The following is a 21,199-nucleotide window of genomic DNA, read 5'->3' on the forward strand; positions in this document are numbered from 1 at the left end:
ACAAATATTAAATAGCAATGCGCCAATTCATAAGCTAGGAGTATAGGTGGATGTGAATTTGTGATATAATGTCTAAGATTGGGAATTCTCTAATCTATTTCCAAAAAAAAAAAAAAAAAAAGCCTAGGAGTATTAATGTGTTTTAAATTTGAAGGCGTTTTAAAAAGTTTGTCTTTAATGTCGTCTTTTTAACCAGTGAAACGAATTTAATAACGAATAATATAATGAAATTGCATTTTTATATAAGAGAGTAGTCCGTACATCCCTTTATTTGTCAAATTTAAAATTTGTATGTGCAATTTCCTTTTGTGACACGTGTCAACCGTGAAACAAACACGTACACTATGCTGTCATTGACTGGGTTGAATACTAACAAACTTTGGCAATTGATTCATAGAGCAGGAGTCTAGGATTAGAATACTTGGACTTTTACTTAGTCCATTGCCCAATGATAGCAAAGTCGCCTAAACTAATAAAATGTAAAAAAAATTTAGAGGATGAGCAACTTTATCAAATTTTATCTAATATGTAATTAATAAAAAAAAGTGAGTCATTAAATAAAATTTTACACCAATTTTACACTATTAAAATCATTATTAATAACTATTTAATGACTACAAATCACAAAAATTACTAATCCTTAACACTCCTCTAAAATGTAATCTAACATATATAGTAAATACATATAGCATATTCCATTTAATTATCTACAAAACTTAATCGGAGACCAAAGTGCGTGCTAGCTAGCTGATGCAAGCATACACGTAACAGGTAATTAAATTACGTTGGCGGCGGCTTCATTGGAGTATATATATAGCACTTAGTTATTAATTAGCACCACAACATTATATTGTATACTCTTATTATTAGCAAACATTTACTACATCCAATTTGTGACATATACAATGTCTTCAACAGCGGTCCCTGTCCCAAATGTGGTCCTACAATCATCATTCAGCATGCCGGTGATCGCCTTTGGAACTGGCTCCGAAGCAAACGACAACGACACCATCAAAGCGGCGGCCGTTGAGGCCATCAAGCTCGGTTACAGGCACTTTGACACCGCTTCTTTTTATGACTCCGAACAGCCTCTCGGAGAAGCCTTTGCTGAAGCCCTTCAACTTGGCCTCATAAATTCCAGAGATGAACTTTTCATCACTTCCAAGTTATGGCTCTCCGATAATCATCCCCATCTTGTTCTCCCTGCTTTACAAAAATCACTCCAGTAAGATCATTTTATTTTTATAATTAATCAGATATTATTAAAGTATATGTTGAATAATAAACTCTGATGGATGCATGCTAATAGAGATAGAGTATGTAATATAACAGATCAAGATCAAGAAAATAAAGTTACAGTTGTTAAGAGATAGTCAAGCCTAGTTTGTTGTCAAATCTGTTAGGTAGCATTTGTTTGAGAGACTAAAATTCAGTATCGTGTTTGTTAGTTCAGAGACTGGTACTAAAATTTTTGTCTCAGTCTCTAAAATTTCAGTATTTCAGTATTTTCAAAAAGTAAGGACACAGGGACTGAAAATTTTAGAGATGGAGACTGAAACTTTAATAACATTTTATACCTAAAATACTTTTATTTCAATTAATTAATTCCAATTTTATCCTTTGTGCAAATTAAATTAGAGTTTCATTCTTTTTTCAATTTCTGTCTCCTATTTTACACTAAACAGAATACTGAGATTTATTTCAATCTCTATCTCTCAGTTAGTCTTTCTGTCTCTCCACCAAATGCTACCTTATTTCTGTTTTCTCTGCTAACAACAAAATTCTGTGGCAGCTTGCTATATATATATATATATAGCAGAGTTGCCTCATCTATGTAACAGGATCCAATTACTCAATCATCAAATCATTTTAGTTTTTTGTTTCATTGAAAACTCTTTCACATGCATGCAGGAATCTTGGATTAGAATACTTGGACCTTTACTTGGTCCACTGTCCAATGAGTGCAAAGCCTGAAATAAGAAAATTTCCTTATAACGAAGATGAATTGCTGCCATTTGACATGAAGGGTGTTTGGACTTCAATAGAGAAATGCCACAGCTTGGGTCTCACAAAATCAATTGGAGTTAGCAACTTCTCTACCAAGAAACTTGAACAACTCCTCTCATTTGCTACTATTCCTCCTGCCGTTAATCAAGTAATTTTTTTTATTCATATTAATTATACACAAATATTAATTTTATTCATTGGATCACTAAACTAAATACCGTTCCACACCGTACCAATCACACAATAAATAGGTGGAGTTGAATCCTTCTTGGCAGCAAAAGAATCTAAGAGAATATTGCAAAACCAAGAATATTGTGATAACTGCATATTCTCCTTTGGGAGCTAAAGGAACCAGTTGGGGTAGTAACGATGTTATGGACAGTGAATTGCTCAAGCAAATTGGACATGCTCATGGAAAAACTGTTGCTCAGGTAAAAAAAAGAAAAACAATTAAAGTTGTGTATCAATTTTGAGTTTAGATTATATATATAGAACCATTTTTAACGTAACTTGGTGTATCTAATTGATGTAATGTATTTGAATTGGTTATAGGTAAGTCTTAGATGGTTGTACGAGCAAGGTGTGACTTTTGCAGTAAAGAGCTACACCAAGGAGAGAATGAAACAGAACTTAGAAATATTTGATTTTTCGCTTACAAATGATGATTACCAAAAGATTAATCAAATCAAACAGACGCGCAAAATGAACGGGCCTGCTACATTCGATCTTTCTGATATTCTATGGGATGGAGAAAATTAGATACCAGACTCATTCATGTTTTGTCACTTTTGTGTTTTGTGCGTGTATGGCCGTCTAATAGAAGAATCAATAGTCTTCAAATAAAAGGATTTATTCTCAGATTGAAAAGTATATTGGATAAGTATATATTGTTATTGTTTAGAGCTAATTATTGTTTATGTCTTGAGTTATTGTAACTATTGTTTATTTGTGTTGTTATTGAGTTATAAGTCGAATAAAGTATCGTTCAATCAGTGAGTAATTAAATGTAATTCTTCTTGTATAATTAAGTTTCGTGTAATGGATGTCTTTAACTTCGATCTCTTCTCTCTGATTTTGTAATATAATATGTGAGAATCTGAAAATAAAATTAAAATTAAATTGAAATACATCTAAATACAGAAAATTGTTAGAAAGCTTTTAGTTTTATACAGCAAGTGAGTTTGTTAAAATTAGCTGAAAATTAATTGTTTATCTTTTTTTTTTGTACAAATATATAAGGTGTATATTTATAGTGTAAAAATGTGATGCTTCCTTTATTCAATGTACAAAGAATATTCATCATCCAAATTTTTTTCTGACTTCTTCGAATCTTCTTCAACTCTCTTCTTCAATTTCCGATCTGCTAAAGCTTTAGTTCTTACCTTTTTTTTCTTCTCTCTTGCAACACTCTATAGACTAGTATCATTTTATATGGTATTAGAGTTTCAAACGATCCTTCAATAGTACTTGATGACATGAATGCTGCCAATTTTGCTAATTTTGTTGCGAATTTTGAGCGATTCACTGTTTTTATGACCTAATTTTTATAATTCTAAAATCAATTTATGAGATCTGGTTCTTCCTTCATTTCTGACTTTATTAGTTCTTATTTTCTTCATCATGGTGAAAGTCTTGGCACTCTGTTGATACCTTTTCAGCTCACACCTCAAAATTACTATCAGTGGTCACATGATATATGACGTGCTCTCAAATCTAAGATCCACAAAAAGATTAATTGCTTCACTCTTACTTACTTTAAAGCCTACGTAATTTAGACTTGGAAAAAAGATTTGTAGTGTAGCACTCGAGGAAGTTAGGGACTTGGTAGGAATTAGGAACTACGCTTTAAGGGTTTTCAGAATTAATTAATTACCCGGAGGAATTTGAAGGACATTTTAAGATAATCTCTTTGATGATGAGGCTCTCAGATCTAAGAATAAGATGAAATTCTTAGATGGATCAATTATAAAACCTGCTGAGCATGAAGCTAGCTACCTTCGAAACTTAAGATCGATGCAATAGCTTTCTCTTTTTTTGGATCAATCTCTCTCTCAGCCCAGAAATTACTAAGAATATGATGTGGATCACTTCTGTTTTAGGTTTGTGGAACAATTTTAACGTTCGCTACTTGCATGGAGATGTGTTTAGAGTTGGTGAGTTGAAGGAGGAGTTTTATTCTATTCGTACTATTCGTCAAGATGATTCTACTGTTATTATTTATTTCACTAAATTAAAATTTATTTGAGAGGAATTAGAGAATTTTTGTACCATTTTTAGTTGTTTAATTTGTGTTAATGGTTTCAATTGGGATTGAAAACGGTTAGAGATTATGCATCTAAGAAATATGTTGTTAAATTTTTAATAAACTTAATCGAGCAATATTCTATTGTCAAGTCTCAAGTCATGCTTTTTGAAGTTTTTGTTTGATATTAATATTGTCTTGGTCAACAAGAATGTCAGTTCTATTCGAATTTCATGAATATTAAAATAGTTGCTAATTTCATAAAAGTGCAGCATTCTTCGGACAATAATCCTTTTTCGAGAGATAGAACACGAGGCAGAAATTAAGGACAAGATAAATAAGCTTCTGAAAATTATGTTAGAGGATATATTTTATCAGAAATGTTTGGTAACAAAAAAACATTAGGCAAAAACAGTCATAATTTTTTTTATTTAGTATTCATTAATTATCGCGACAATTAATGAATGTTAAATAAAGTAAGCTGTTTTTTTTTTTTGTCTCCCTAGCATTATCCATATTTTATAAGTTGTACACTTATTATAACCGAATTGCTCATTTGGTTAATAATTATTATTAAAAGAAGAGAAAAACCTAAAACAGCTCTGACAATTACCTCGAAAGACAATGAGGTATTTGACAAAAAAAATCCAACTCAGCCCATGAAAATTACCTCGAAAGCACAACGAAACTCTTGTGACAAAAAAAAGTCAATGTTATTTTTTTTAGCACAAAGACTAATTAATCACTAAAAAGAATCAAGAACCGAATTAAGTATTTTTTTTTTTCTTAAAAATCTCGTTGTCCTTTTGAAATATTTGGCTGGACCGAGGTATTCCCTCTAGTAGGATGATAAGGGTAACCACACAGTGCTGTAATTGACTCGGTTGAATAATAATAAATTAAACTTCGGATGATTACATACAGCAGGAGTCTTGGATTAGAATCCTTGGACCTTTACTTAGTCCATTGCCCAATGAGTGCAAAGCCTAAACTAAGGACATTTCTTAATAGAATTATTAAAGAAGGGGAGACGCTCGTAAATACGGATGATATTTTAAATGTAGACAATTAATATCTGAAAAGATAAAAGGTAATTAAATAGTTTGAATGTTATCTAACATAGTAAATACATACATATAGCTATAAAATGAAAAATGAAAAGTTAATCCTATTTAAGTTAAAATATTTATATAACTTTTTTCTTAAAACATATTTGAGACTCATTTAAAACTTATAATTAGAATACATTAAGACTGTGTTTGTTTTTGTGAACAGGATAAGACAAAACATTAACAACAAGACATAAAAGGACAGAAATATAAAATTTTGTGTTCTTATATTCTGTTGGGTAATAAACTAGAACAAATTATGAAAATCTAATTTATTCTCATTTTTTTTTATTCAAAAAATTTGAGACGAAAAATATAATAATAAAAAAATATAATTATAAAAAATTAATAAAATTAATGAAAAATAAATTGTATTCCATATTAGTGTCTTCGTATCCTTCCTATTAGGATGGATATAAAATACATTAATTCAGTGTTCCTAGATACATTATCTCTGTTCATATCTCCTCTATCAAACATGATTTTGTGTCTCTGTGTAATGTCCTATATCTATAAATAAATGCAGCCTAAGTGTTACATATTAGAATACACGTTAACTTAATAAAAGAAAAGAAAATATATATAATGCATGAGATAGTATAATAAATATTCCTGGTGTAGTTATCTACATGAGTTAAGCTTGGATACGAAACAAATAAAAAACGAAAGGTGCGTGCTGATGATGCATGCATAGACGTAACAGGTAATTAAATACCATATTTTTTACCTTAAGGGCGGCTTCATTGGACTATATAATGAAAGAATCTTAGCATTTCCACATTGCATATACAATGTCTTCAACAGAAAAACCAGCATCGGTTCCTGTCCCAAATGTGGTCCTACAACCATCATTCAGCATGCCGGTGATCGCCTTTGGAACTGGCTCCGAAGCAAACGACAACGACACCATCAAAGCAGCGGCCATTGAGGCCATCAAGCTCGGTTACAGGCACTTTGACACCGCTTCCATCTATGATTCCGAACAGCCTCTCGGAGAAGCCTTTGCTGAAGCCCTTCAACTTGGCCTCATAAATTCCAGAGATGAACTTTTCATCACTTCCAAGTTATGGCTCTCCGATAATCATCCCCATCTTGTTCTCTCTGCTTTACAAAACTCACTTCAGTAAGATCATTTTATTTTCATAATTAATCAGATCAGATATTATTAAAGTAAATGTTGAGAAGGCATGATTGATGAATATATAATAAACTCTGATTGATTCATGCATGCAGGAATCTTGGATTAGAATACTTGGATCTTTACTTGGTCCACTGTCCAATGAGTGCAAAGCCTGAAATAAGAAAATTTCCTTATAATGAAGACGAATTGCTGCCATTTGACTTGAAGGGTGTTTGGACTTCAATGGAGAAATGCCACAGCTTGGGCCTCACAAAATCAATTGGAGTTAGCAACTTCTCTACCAAGAAACTTGAACATCTCCTCTCTTTTGCTACTATTCCTCCTGCAGTTAATCAAGTAATTTTTTTTATTCATATTAATTATACACATAAACATTGATTTTATTCATTGGATCACTAAATTAAATACCGTTCCACACTAATCACACAATAAATAGGTGGAGTTGAATCCATCCTGGCAGCAAAAGAATCTAAGAGAATATTGCAAAACCAAGAATATTGTGATAACTGCATATTCTCCTTTGGGAGCCAAAGGAGCCAGTTGGGGTAGTAATGATGTTATGAACAGTGAATTGCTCAAGCAAATTGCACATGCTCATGGTAAAACTGTTGCTCAGGTAAACAAAAAAAAATGAAAAATAATTAAAGTTGTGCATCAATTTTGAGTTTACATTATGTATAGAGAACCATTTACAACGTAACTCACCTATCTAATGATGTAATTCATTTAAATTGGTTATAGGTAAGTCTTAGATGGTTGTACGAGCAAGGTGTGACTTTTGCAGTGAAGAGCTACAACAAAGAGAGAATGAAACAAAATCTAGATATATTTGATTTTTCACTTACAAATGATGACTACCAAAAGATTAATCACATGAAACAGGAGCGCAAACTGAAGAACGGTCCTGCTGCTTTCGATCTTCCTGACCTATTTGATGGAGAAAATTAGATACCACACTCATTCATCAGGTTTTGTGTTATGTGCCAGATTGGATAAGTATATTTGATTGATGTTTTAAATATTTAGCTTTAGTTTTAAATTATTGTCTACATATTTGAGTGATTGTAGTTGATTTGTTGTTAATGAGTTTATAGATGGAATGAAGCATTCTTCAATCAGTGATTTAATTTATTGTAATTCTTTTGTATAAGTTTCGCGTAATATAATGGATGTATTTAATGACATATGATACAGTCGGAAGAGACCTATATAACTTGATATGCACAAATATTATTACCTGCTGATCAAAAGAAACGAAAATAAAATGACAAGCTATGAAGATGTATATAAACATAAGGAAAAGAGACGATGATAATGAGATTGACGAAGAATAGAGACAAGGACAAGGACCAGAGGCGAGGCAGAGAAGAACCACCCCAATACTCTCAACTTCTCTCAGCAATTCTAATTCCTGTTGCAATTCTTCTATAACCTTCTTTGAATTATATTTACTAGAGCATTGTCATTAAACCAATTCGTGTCTGCATGTCTTGATTTTCTGGGCCAGTATATACATTGTTGATCTACTAAAATTAATGCTCCAAGCTTCTTTAATGACTTCTCTAGCTTTTTTGTTCTCGCACCATCTTACTTAGAATTTAAACCTTCTCTTTATAGCCTCCATTTGTGGGGTGTTTTCTAATAAGAAAGGTACATGACCCGATCCATTTTTCACAAGCCTAATAACCGCTAAAGAGGGATATAGGGTCAGCCAGTTTATATACACAATTCTTGTATTAGATCTACCCCTGGCCTCCTATTTGACCCATGGTTTTCAAAATTGGATTAGATCAGTTGGTTGAACCGGTCCAACCAAAAATTAGCATTACAAGTGATTCGGTTCACCACTAAAAATCGCGACCAGTTTGCTTAATGCGGCGTGGCGTTTTGAAAAAAAAAATGCGTGCTCTGAATGAATGCTGAAATTTTTTATTTAAATTAAATAAATATAATATTTACTATTTAAATAAACGTGGAAGTATTTATTAAAATGTATTTCTTGTCATATATCGGATGCACCCATAATGCGTGCGAGCAAAATAATTTTTATATATAATGTTACGATATTTTCGTAAAAAAACATATATATCAACATGCAAAACATTATTTTCTTAAAAATTAACATATTTAAATTAGAACTAAAAAAAGTACATAAAAAATAGATAGAATTGGATTGATTTAAACTTGAAATAAGGTTTTACGAGGAATTAAAAGTTACGTGTAAACATTTGAAACATTAATTATGTGAGAGAATATTAGGGATTAAAAGTGATGTGATCAAGATGAAAAATTACGTGGTCTGATTTCATAATGAGAAGAAACGGAATTATTTTTTTTATTTTTTTCTGTTTTATCTGTTCCATCAATTCCACGTTTGTTTTAATACAATAACTGAGCATGTATTAAAGGTTTTTGACATTTTTTTTTTCTCATCGTATAACTGAACACGTACAATTTTTTTTTTAATTTAAATCAATCTAATTTGATCTATTTTTTTTATGTACTCTCTTTAAATACAAATTCAAATGGGTTAATTTAAAAAAAAATGATGTACTAATCAATTTCGAATCACTAATTTTAAATACGTAGGATAAGATATAACTTTTAAAAATTGGGTTAATTTAAAAATAAAAATTAAATTGATATTGTTTTAATCATAATTTTTTTTATAATAATACACGTATTTTTTTTGTAATATTTTTTTTTATAATAATACATGCAGTTTTAAATTTACAAAAATATTATAACGTTTATAAATACGTAGTTTTAAATGATTATAGGAATTTTGTGTTTTTGTTGAAATAATTGATTTGCTCGCTTTGGTTTGCTGCTATGTTGTGTTTTTTATTTTTTGTTAAATAATTATTTGATTTCTGGGTTCTGGCTCTGGTTGCTGCTTTGTGTTTTTCTTTTTATTTTCTGTTTTGATTTCTGAAGGTGCAAGCATGGATACCGCTGCTATTTTTGAATTTCTGGCTCTGCAATTTTTTAATTCTTGTTGATAATTTATTGATTTCATGATTTTTGTTGATTTTTTTGTTTGTTGTGACTTTGTTTAGTTAGTGGGTGACGAAATCCTCATAGACAAAGACCAAGAGGAGCTAGTAGAGCTGAAAAGGGTTCAAGAAAAATGGTGGGAACTCCTATTAATGGAAGAGTAAGGCCATCTTTTGCAGTTGTAAATGGTGGAAATGATCAACAATATGGCCCTATCCACCTAGCAATGCTGGGTCGGATTATGGTGTTATAGAGTTCACTAGAGAGGATATTGAAGCCTTGCTAAATGAAAAGTCCAAAAGGAAAGACAGATTCAATTATAAGGTTAGTTAAGATGTTGTTTTAAGCTCCTTGAGTTGGTATGTTATGTGTTGGCATCAATGCTTGTTTCGGTTAATTATTTGAGTTTGAGACCAAAGATGGAACCAAGATTCTTTGTTGTTTGGGTAACCATCAACGTGGATTAACACTAAATCAAGGAAGAAGAACTGAATTCAATTATTTCGGAAATAAGAAGGAATTGCACTTCATTGCAAGAGAAGTTAATAAAGGAAGAAACAGAAAGATTAGTAAATTAGATTTTTCCTCTAAAAAGTTAAATAAAAGTTTTGAACAATAAATTATTAATGATACAGATCCCAAATTTCCAATATGATCATGTGAGGTATCACACTATTACTGTATTAAATAGATAGATTCCAAACTCATATTTGATAGCGTCCCCAAGAAAAACTAGTTATATATCTTCCTCAATTTAATTTTAATTTTTCAACAAAATTTGAAATTTAAAATTAAATAAGACGGGATAAAATCTACCCAAAATAAATAGACAGAGATATGCAACAAACAAGACACACTGAATTTGTTTAGGTATTATTCAATTATTAGAAAAAAAATTAGTGTGCTTAACAAAATTTTAATAATAAAAGTAAAAATATTAGCAAAATAAAAAAATATTTTTTAAAAAAATTATAATTTATATATTTTTAAAATTTCTTTATTTAAAAAATATATTATTAACATAATAAATTAAAAAAAATTATATTATTATATCTAAATATAATTATTAAGTAAAAAATATTTTTATATCAGATATTTAAGTGCTTGTTTGAGCGCCATTATTTTGATAAAAAAAGATTTTTTTTTATTTTTTAGTGTGTTTGCAAATTTCTAATAGTAAAAATAAAAATATTAGAAAAATAAAAAAAAAATCTTTTTTGAGAAGCTGTAATTTACATCTTTTTTTAAAAGATTTTTTTTCCTTAAAAAAATATGTCTTTCATATAATAAATAAACAAAAGAGTACTTTTATATTGTTATACTCAAACATAATTGATAGATAAAAAGATTTTTTTGCATTAAATATCCAAATATAAAATTACTTTTACTTTTTCATAAAATCTTTTAAAAAAAGATAACTCAAAAAAAGATCTTTTCTTAAAAATTTACCCAAATTCTAAATATAAAATATTTTTTTAAAGATCCTTTAAAAAAAAAATTAATATTTTTTAAGAGGCTCAAACAAATCCTATATATACGTACCAAACACAGCGAACTTCAAACAAATCCTGGCTTCTGCAGTTTGCGTCTCATCTGGGAATAACATAGCTCGAGTCTGAGATATGGGTGACGACATTGATGGATGGGCAAACATTCATGATGACATCTTGAAGGAAATTGTAGAGCACTTCTATTCGTACGATGATTTCATCCAACTTCGTTTAGTTTGCAAGCAATGGAGCTTGAAACTTCCAGAGATCTCCAGCAAGATTTTGTGGCTGCTGGTACCTGAAGAATCTTCCAGTACTCATATTTATGAAGACGAGGAGATCTACCATCTCATGAACTTACCTATTGCTGGTGAAGTACCGCTTGATATTCAGTCTCTTGATGAAGACGAGATCCACCATCTCAAGCTACCAGAGATGCAGAACAAATTGATCCGTGGTTCTTTTGGTGGATGGTTGATCGTCCTAGATATATACCAAGGTTCGATGTATATGTTAAATGCATTTACAAAGGTCCGTTTAGATCTTCCTCCAATATCAACTTTTCCGGATATAGTTGACTACAATCCTAACAATTATGGCTTTGAATATACTGTTTGGGATTGGGATGATGACAATGGGGATAATTTGCGGATATCGAGTAGTTTCATAAATAGTGGCCAGGTTTGGAAGGTTATTATAAATTCATGTCCTAGCAATGACAATGAAGATTTTTTGGCAGTGGCCATATATGGACCTCGTTGTACATTAGCCTTTTACAAACCAAATGATAAGAGATGGTTAGATCTTTTAACTAGAAAACCGTCGTTTCATGATGTCATATCGTTTCATGATGTCATATTTTTTGGAGAGAAGATATATGCAGTAGACGAAGGTGGCCAGCTATACGAATTTGATACAAACACAAAATCAGGGCCTGTAGGTGGTATTCATGAAGCCAAACCTCCCTCTGATGCTGCGCTGGGTCCTTACCAGCTTAAATATTTGGTTGGGTGTGCTAATGGAAGTTTATTGATGTTGGCGAGACATTTTATGCCTGTAAGTCACTGGACTTACAAATTTGATATCTATGAATTAAAGAAGAATGCAAAAGAATGGTCCAGACTAGATAGTTTGAAAAATTACGCACTGATGATTGGATTCAACTCTTCTGTTCAAATGCTGCCTGCAAGTCTTCAAACCAAAGGAAATCAAATCTACTTTACAGATAACCTAATAGAATTGAAATCGCTGGACTGTGCCGAATATCAAGATATTGGCATCTTCAACTTGGACGATGGAAGTTGTCAAACACTATTAGACGAAGAAAAGTTCACGTGTCCTCCCGTCTGGTGTTATTCTAGCTCATTTCTTTAGTGTTTTTATTATTATTTTAAAAGATTATTTGTAGTGTGTTTGTTCTTCCTTATAGTAAAATTTTAATGAAAACATGTTTATCTCCATTTTGTTATTATTCAGTAGTGCTATTTAGACTTGTAATTTCTCTCTCTTCACTTTATAGTTTATTTTAGTAAAAATATTGAAAGATCAGGTATCGGATTCGATAGTTTTATACCGTGGTTTCATAAACAAAATATGTTTTTTAAGTTTTTTAATAAACATTAAATAATTTTTATTTAATTTTAACTACAAATTAATTTTTTATATATTATTTAATTATAAAATTTATTTTTTATTTTATAAATTATTATTTTATTATTCATTTATCATATTTATTAATAATAAAAAATAAAAATAATAATAAATTAGATATTTCATTAATTATAATAAATATTTTGATAATTTTAATCAATTAGAATTTTGTCCTTGATTCCTTACATCCGTAAACGCTGATGAATGGACAATGAACATATGTTAGTAAGCTAACTTATCCACTTTATCATCCGTAAAAAGGAACGTTTATGACGTGTGTATACGAGTGGGCGAGTGGCTGCCATAAAAAATTATCAATTATATATAATGTTTGTTTATTAATGATAATTTATATTTTTTATTAATATATGTATAAAATTATATATTATTATTATAAATTAAAAGTATAAAATCTATAATATATTTATTTATATAAATATAATTATATAACAAGATAAACTTATTTAATTTTTAATTAAATTCATTTAATATAAATTCAAATTTAAATTTAGTTAAAAAAACAAATGAGCTCAACTTATTTTGAGAAACGAAGTTGAAACTGATTTGAGTTACTTGGAAATTCCAACAGTAATTGTATCATCAACATTAAGCCTTGCAGTGAGTCAACAACAGAGACGGCTGGAGAATGGAATAAACTTGATTCTATTTAAATCAACGTTTCTCTTATTATTATTGGATTGGATTTTCCTTGGAATGGTGATGCAAGCAGAGACGTATATCTAGATCTTGCACCATATATATAAAGAGGGATACATGTACATTGCACCATATATCATCAAGAAATTGATTATTATTCCATATACTCATAACTTAGCATCCATTAATTAATTCCCATCTTCATATTCCAAATGTCTTCAACAAAGCAAGTAGCGATCCCAAATATTGTCCTGCAATCATCCTTCAGCATGCCGGTCATAGGCTTTGGAACTGCTGCCTTAACCGATGACGGCGACGTCCACAAACAGGCAGTGATTGAGGCCATCAAGCTCGGTTACAGGCACTTCGACACTGCTTCTATATATGGCTCCGAACAGGCTCTGGGAGAAGCCATTGCTGAAGCTCTTAAACTTGGTCTCATAAGCTCCAGGGATGAACTTTTCATCACTTCCAAGCTATGGTTATCTGATAACCATCCCGATCTTGTTCTTCCTGCTCTACGCAAATCACTTCAGTAAGACCTACATAATTACTTTAATGAATAAATGACCATTTGTATCCATGAAAAATGAAAATGCTGACATACGTATCCACACTAGATTAAAACTAAACTTATACCCATGCAAGATGTCCTTCGTGTGACAAAAATATCCTATATGACACTCCAACCCTCCAAAGACAGGATACTTTTGTCACACGAAGGGCATCTTGGCATCTTGCATAGGTACAAATTTAGTTTCGATCTAATATAGATATATATGTTAGCGTTTTCATCTTTTCTGGGTACAGATGGTCATTTATTTTTACTTTAATTAAGTTCAATAATACGAATGAATAACTTATGGACTTCTGATAATTCATATGCAGGAATCTTGGATTAGAATACTTAGATCTCTACTTGATTCATTGGCCATTGAGTGCCAAGCCCGGATTATTTAAAGCCTCTTATGATGACGAAAATGACTTGGTGCCATTTGACTTAAAAGGGGTCTGGACTTCAATGGAACAATGTCACAAATTGGGTCTTGCAAAATCAATTGGAGTCAGCAACTTTTCTATCAAAAAACTTCAACACGTCCTTTCTTTTGCTACAATTCCTCCTGCGGTTAATCAAGTACATAATATATTCTCCATAAAAATTTTTATTTATGTGTTTATATTCATAAATGTTGGATCACTACTTATAATTGGAAACACCACAAACAAAACAACAGGTTGGGATGAATGCTTCCTGGCAACAAAAGAATCTAACAGAATACTGCAAATCCAAGGGTATAATTGTAACTGCATATTCTCCTTTGGGAGCAAGAGGAACCTTTTGGGATAGTAACGATGTTATGGGTAGTGAATTGCTCAAGGACGTTGCACAAGCTCATGGGAAAACTGTTGCTCAGGTAAAAAAAAATAAACAAAGATATGCATCAATTATTCTAGTTCTAAGCTTGTTTATTTGTTTGGCATCACTACATATAACTCTCCATTAATCATTTTATTAAAGAACTCAGTTAACTAATGTAATTCTTTTGAATTTGTTACAGGTGAGCCTTAGGTGGTTGTACGAACAGGATGTAACTTTTGCGGTGAAGAGCTATAATAAAGAGAGAATGAAAGAAAACTTAGAAATATTTGATTTTTCACTTACCAATGATGACTATCAAAAGATTAATCAAATCAAACAGACGCGGAAAGGAAGTAATGGTCCAACTACACTTGTTATAGTTGACCTATTTGATGGAGAAAATTAGATATGTATTCACAACAAATCATTCGTACTTTAGTTTAAGTTTCAGCATTTTTATTGCTACAATAAATCCACCTTCTCATCCAGTTTCAAAGACTTGTACTAGTTTTGGGATGCATGGTGCTTTATTAGTTTTTGTTGTACTAGTAAAATTAAATAACTGAAATTGAAATAATTATTTTGATGATTTTATCTGCTTTTGCCTTTGCAATGAGGGTCAAATGTATGTTTATCAATTAGTGCGTTCTGTTGTGAATTCAACATAAGTTTTTTTTTAAAAAAAAAAAGAGCTCAACACTCATAGTGGAACAAAAGACACAAATCATAAAAGATAAATAATTCTTATGTTATCTCCGGCATAGCCATCGACCATATGAGTTATTTTCTATACCACTCTGTAGCACATGAAAACGATTGATCCACACACTCTACAACTTCTGTTGTCTTGCTCTGAAATATGACTTCATTCCGTCGTAACCAAATAATCCATATTACTGAGAAGAACCCAACTAGCCAAAACTTGCGCTGCTCACTTTTCATCGGCATAGCTCGCCAACTCTCAAAGTAGTCTTTCAAAGTACCGGGAGCAGTCCACTCTTGTCCAAACGCCGATATCCATGCACACCACACCTGCCAAGTGCTCACACGTAACAAATAAGTGTTGTATGTTTTCAACACCTTTTTTACACAACACGCACACATTATCATTCTGCTGTAGGATTCTCAGTCTACTTAGCCGATCCTTTGTGTTGACCCTGCCTATCAATACAAACCAAACGAACAACTCAACCCGCGATGGGATTAGACCTTTCTAAATTTTCTTCGTGAAAGTATAGCTCACAAGCTTCTCATTCATGGTCTCTTCTTGCAAAATCTGCACAAATGAGTTAATAAAATAAACTCCTTCCTTACCAAATTTTCACACCACTCTGTCTTATACATCTGCAACTAATCTAACAGATTGCAAGATGTGAAGCAGCTGATCTAAAATATCAGTCTTTCATTGACAGAATTCCCTCCTCCATTGAAAGTGCCAAACCCACTCGATTCTCACACATTAAATTTCTGTCCCTTAACAGATTGCATTCGATTCTCACACATTATAACACCTTAAATTTCTGTCCCTTAACGTATGTTTTTATAAAGTTTTCTTAACTTTATATATTTTAAGTAAATTCAGTCTGGTAATTACACATTTAAATTATTTTTAATCACCACTATCCAAATATTATCATTTTTTTGTAATTATACGTTAAAAATTAGTTTTGATCACTATACTATCCAAATACTATTATACATTTATCGTTTAGGTGTTTTTTTTCCCGAGAAAAAAAACAGAAGTAAAAAAAAAAATAGAAAACTACCACTTTAGCTTTTTTCAAAGAGAGAATAATTTAAAAGATAGATAACTATCGCTTTAATTTTGGTTTAAATTAAAAAAAGACATGAACTTTTAAAAAGGATTACAATTTTATTACGATGAATTCAAAATTAATTTGGATTGAAAGATAAAAATTTTAAGAAGTTTGGGTGAATATGATTTTAATTTTATAATTAATCACATTTAGCATCATTTCACAATCCTGCAAGACCACTTAAAAAGAAAGAAAAAGGCACAAAATTCATGTTCATGGCTCAATTGCAGATCAAAATTCTGCCCTGTAAAGTGTAAACTACAATCAAAGAAAAGGAAATTTAACAGGTAAGCCATGACAAAAAAACCATATTATTTAATACATTGCTAACTTAAACTTTGGAGTGTCTTACAAATTATTGTCACGACTTAATTCTAGCATTTTTGAAGTTAGGAATTAGAATCTCTAACTTTTCCGATCTCTCAAGCTCGTATCCTTGACAAAGGTATGAACAAAACTTGTTAGGAAGTCAGTGAAAATGAGTTAAATCAGGTTAAATTCAAAATTATCTCATGAAAATTGAGTTTTAGTACTCTATTCATGATATAATTTATAATTTAAAATTATATATTATTAAAAATTAAAAGTACAAAATATATAATATGTGTATTAATATAATATAATTATATAATAAAATGAACTTATTCAATCTCAAATTTAACTAATTTAACATATGAATTCAAATTGAAATTCAAATATGAGCTCAACTTATTTTGAGAAATTGAGCAACTTATTTGAGTCACTTCTAAATTCCAACCGTAATGATATAATTATCTTTTAGCCCTGCAGCGAGTCAACAGAGGCGGTTGGACAATATTCAATTTAAATTGACACTTTTTCTTAAAGCCAAAGAGCTATGACCATCCATGACCACTATATCAAATTATTAAACTTGTCAAATGATGATGCAAGCAGAGACGTATTCTAGATCTTGCACCATATATATATGATTAATACTTATTTACAAGCACCATATATCATCAACAAACTAATTATTATTATTAATTAATTAATTCCGATCTTCATATTCGAAATGTCTTCAACAACGCAAGTAGCGATCCCAAATGTTGTCCTGCAATCATCCTTCAGCATGCCGGTCATAGGCTTTGGAACTGCCGCCTTCGAAACCGATGACGGCGACGTCCACAAACAGGCAGTGATTGAGGCCATCAAGCTCGGTTACAGGCACTTCGACACTGCTTCTATATATGGCTCCGAACAGGCTCTGGGAGAAGCCATTGCTGAAGCTCTTAAACTTGGTCTCATAAGCTCCAGGGATGAACTTTTCATCACTTCCAAGCTATGGTTATCTGATAACCATCCCGATCTTGTTCTTCCTGCTCTACGCAAATCACTTCAGTAAGACCTACTTAATTACTTTAATTAAGTTCAATAATACGAATGAATAACTTATGGACTTGTTGTAATTCATATGCAGGAATCTTGGATTAGAATACTTAGATCTCTACTTGATTCATTGGCCAATGAGTGCCAAGCCCGGATTATTTAAAGCCTCTTATGATGACGAAAATGACTTGGTGCCATTTGACTTAAAGGGAGTCTGGACTTCACTGGAACAATGTCACAAATTAGGTCTTGCAAAATCAATTGGAGTCAGCAATTTTTCTATCAACAAACTTGAACATCTCCTTTCTTTCGCTACAATTCCTCCTGCAGTTAACCAAGTATATATTTTCTCCATAAAATTTTTAATTTATATGTATTTATATTTATATTAACATATGTTGGATCACTATACACAACAGGTTGAGATGAATGCTTCTTGGCAACAAAAGAATCTAACAGAATATTGCAAAGCCAAGAGTATAATTGTAACTGCATATTCTCCTTTGGGAGCCAAAGGAACCTCTTGGGGCAGTAACGATGTTATGGATAGTGAATTGCTTAAAGAGGTGGCACAAGCTCATGGAAAAACTGTTGCTCAGGTAGAATAAAAAATCCAAGCTATGAATCAATTCTACATATAACGCTCCATTAATTATGTAATTCTTTTGAATTTGTTATAGGTGAGTCTTAGATGGTTGTACGAGCAGGGCGTGACCTTTGCTGTGAAGAGCTACAACAAGGAGAGAATGAAAGAAAACTTAGAAATATTTGATTTTTCACTTACAAATGATGACTATCAAAAGATTAATCAAATCAAACAGACGCGCAAGTCAGTTAACAATCCAACTACCTTTGTTGTTGCTGACCTATTTGATGGAGAAAATTAGATATTTATTCACAAGAAGGCATCTTGTTTTAGTTTGTCTTTGATGTCTTTTAATTTTCTTTAAGTTTCGGTATTTTTATTGTTACAATAAATCTACCATCTCATCCAATTTCAAAGGCTTGTACTAGTTTGGGGATGATGCTTTATTAGTTTTTGTTGTACTTGTGAGATTAAATAACTGAAATTGAAATAATTATTTTGATGATTTTATCTGCTTTTGCCTTTGCATTGAGGGTCAATTACTCAAATATATAGTGCGTTCTGTTACCTTAAATTTGTCCCTTAGCGTATGTTTTTATCGCGAATTCTTTTTCGTGTGATAGAAAAGAGTGTATCTCAAAATGATGTGAGAAGAGAAGTGCTTTACTTTATTATGGATAAGACAAATCGGAGGCTCCAATTTGTTTTATTTTTTAAACAAATAATCATAAATCGGACGGTCCAATTTGTGTTTTCGAAAATAAAAAAATTTTTAATGTTAAAATCGGACCGTCCGATTTTTATTTTTAAAAATAAAAAAAATAAAAAATACAAATCGGACCCTCCGATTTGTAGTTTATTTTTTTCTTTAAACAAATTGGATCCTCCGATTACCAATAAAAAAAAAACACTATATAAAAAAACACCTAATTTTTCAATAACAATGTATTACACATATATTTAATCAATATAAAAAAAATTAGCCTGTTTTTATAAAGTTCAATAATTCTCAACTTTATATATTTTAGATAAGCCCATTCTGGTAATTACACATTTAAATTATTCTGATCACCGCTATCAACTTTAGTTAAAAAAAGAAGAGAATAATTTAAAGGATAGATAACTATCACATATTAAGAATCAAAGCGTGGAATAATGCCAAAGAGTTGATGCATGAAAGCTCACAAGCTTAATTTCAAACTTCTTGGATAAGATGAATGAATCATCACCAACCAATTAAAAATTGGTAAAAATTGTCACCAGACAGAGCTGATGAAACACAAAAACAAAGGAATTGTAAGTTGAGAGAGAGCAAGGCAAGAAGAAGAAGCATGTCCTCAACAACAAAAGTAGCGGTCCCAAATGTTGTTCTGCAATCATCATTCAGCATGCCCGTGATAGGCCTAGGAACTGCGGCCGAATCCAACGACGGCGAAGCCATCAAACAGGCGGTGATAGAGGCCATCAAGGTCGGTTACAGGCACTTTGACACTGCTTCTCTTTATGAGTCTGAGCAGGCTGTGGGAGAAGCCATCGCTGAAGCCCTTAAACTTGGTCTAATTGGCTCAAGAGATGAGCTTTTTATCACTTCCAAGTTATGGTTACCTGATAACCATCCCCACCTTGTTCTTCCTGCTCTACAAAAATCACTTGAGTATGCAACTCTTTATTGCTTAAAATTCACAAGTATTTAATTTCTACTTATATATACATTACTGGTTGATGCATGCAGGACTCTTAGATTAGATTACTTAGATCTGTACTTGGTCCACTGGCCCATGAGTGCCAAGCCTGGAATATGGAAAGTTCCTTTTGAAGAAGAGGATTTGGTACCATTTGACTTAAAGGGTGTATGGACTTCAATGGAAGAATGTCAGAACATGGGTCTTACAAAATCAATTGGAGTCAGCAACTTTTCTACCAAGAAACTTGAAGATCTCCTCTCTTTTGCAACAATTCCTCCTTCTGTTAATCAAGTACTACACTCTCTTAATGATTTTAGTCATGTGTTTATGTTAGATCACTACTAATTAATGGCATCACCACAAACACAAACAGGTTGAGATGAATGCTTCCTGGCAACAAAAGAATCTAACAGAATACTGCAAAGCCAAGGCTATAATTATAACTGCATATTCTCCTTTGGGAGCCCAAGGAACCCGTTGGGGTAGTAATGATGTTATGGACAGTGAATTGCTCAACAACATTGCACAAACTCATGCAAAAACTGTGGCTCAGGTATAATTGCATTAGGTCCTTTATTATTATTATTATTATTATTATTATTATTATTATTTCTCTAACTCTCCGTTAAAGCACTAATAATCCTTTTTGAATTGGTTATAGGTAAGTCTAAGATGGTTATACGAGCAAGGTGTGACTGTTGTGGTGAAGAGTTACAATAAAGAAAGAATAAAACAAAATTTAGACATATTTGATTTTTCACTTACAAATGATGATTACCAAAAGATTAGGCAAATCCAGCAGGAGCGCAAGGTGAAGAACGGCCCTGCAGGATTCGATGTCATAGATCATCTATGGGATGGAGAAAATTAGTAGTTTATATATTTCTTTTTGAGTTCCATGTTAATGACTTATTTGGATAGTCCTTGTGAAAAGCCTTTATATGTTTAATAGAGGGACGACTAATCTCCCAAAGTATCTGTGATTTCTGCCTTTACATACCACAGTTCCAGCGTATTTTTTGTGTTAATATAGAATTAAAGAACTCAAATAATTTTAGAAATAGAAGGTTATTATGTCGTAAATTTATCGACAATCTATATCCTTGTAAGG

At 31.5% G+C, this 21,199-nt stretch overlaps 6 protein-coding genes across 6 annotated transcripts; all 6 read left to right on the forward strand.

Annotated features, from left to right (window-relative positions):
* Positions 1–834: 834 nt before the first annotated feature.
* LOC112764075 (NAD(P)H-dependent 6'-deoxychalcone synthase) lies at positions 835–3,065 on the forward strand. The gene is made up of 4 exons (XM_025809600.2): positions 835–1,225; positions 1,912–2,155; positions 2,259–2,438; positions 2,560–3,065. The coding sequence occupies exons 1-4, from the start codon at positions 906–908 to the stop codon at positions 2,764–2,766; spliced, it is 951 nt and encodes a 316-aa protein (XP_025665385.1). The 5' UTR covers positions 835–905; the 3' UTR covers positions 2,767–3,065.
* Positions 3,066–6,124: 3,059 nt separating this feature from the next.
* Positions 6,125–7,683, forward strand: LOC112764077 (NAD(P)H-dependent 6'-deoxychalcone synthase). Its single transcript, XM_025809601.3, has 4 exons — positions 6,125–6,481; positions 6,592–6,835; positions 6,936–7,115; positions 7,241–7,683. The coding sequence occupies exons 1-4, from the start codon at positions 6,150–6,152 to the stop codon at positions 7,445–7,447; spliced, it is 963 nt and encodes a 320-aa protein (XP_025665386.1). The 5' UTR covers positions 6,125–6,149; the 3' UTR covers positions 7,448–7,683.
* A 3,435-nt stretch (positions 7,684–11,118) lies between these two features.
* On the forward strand, positions 11,119–12,360 carry LOC112765647 (probable F-box protein At4g22165). The gene has a single exon (XM_025811528.1). The coding sequence runs from the start codon at positions 11,119–11,121 to the stop codon at positions 12,358–12,360; it is 1,242 nt and encodes a 413-aa protein (XP_025667313.1).
* A 1,053-nt stretch (positions 12,361–13,413) lies between these two features.
* LOC112764079 (NAD(P)H-dependent 6'-deoxychalcone synthase-like) lies at positions 13,414–15,247 on the forward strand. Its single transcript, XM_025809603.3, has 4 exons — positions 13,414–13,828; positions 14,182–14,428; positions 14,529–14,708; positions 14,853–15,247. Exons 1-4 carry the CDS (start codon positions 13,506–13,508, stop codon positions 15,057–15,059), a joined length of 957 nt encoding a protein of 318 aa, XP_025665388.1. The 5' UTR covers positions 13,414–13,505; the 3' UTR covers positions 15,060–15,247.
* Positions 15,248–17,321: 2,074 nt separating this feature from the next.
* Positions 17,322–18,911, forward strand: LOC112764078 (NAD(P)H-dependent 6'-deoxychalcone synthase). The gene is made up of 4 exons (XM_025809602.2): positions 17,322–17,829; positions 17,909–18,155; positions 18,237–18,416; positions 18,498–18,911. Exons 1-4 carry the CDS (start codon positions 17,504–17,506, stop codon positions 18,702–18,704), a joined length of 960 nt encoding a protein of 319 aa, XP_025665387.1. The 5' UTR covers positions 17,322–17,503; the 3' UTR covers positions 18,705–18,911.
* Positions 18,912–19,389: 478 nt separating this feature from the next.
* On the forward strand, positions 19,390–21,061 carry LOC112764643 (NAD(P)H-dependent 6'-deoxychalcone synthase). The gene is made up of 4 exons (XM_025810350.3): positions 19,390–20,057; positions 20,136–20,379; positions 20,462–20,641; positions 20,750–21,061. Exons 1-4 carry the CDS (start codon positions 19,735–19,737, stop codon positions 20,957–20,959), a joined length of 957 nt encoding a protein of 318 aa, XP_025666135.1. The 5' UTR covers positions 19,390–19,734; the 3' UTR covers positions 20,960–21,061.
* The last annotated feature ends 138 nt before the right edge of the window (positions 21,062–21,199 follow it).

This window comes from Arachis hypogaea, chromosome 17 (assembly GCF_003086295.3).
Source record: "Arachis hypogaea cultivar Tifrunner chromosome 17, arahy.Tifrunner.gnm2.J5K5, whole genome shotgun sequence".
Taxonomy (NCBI): domain Eukaryota; kingdom Viridiplantae; phylum Streptophyta; class Magnoliopsida; order Fabales; family Fabaceae; genus Arachis; species Arachis hypogaea.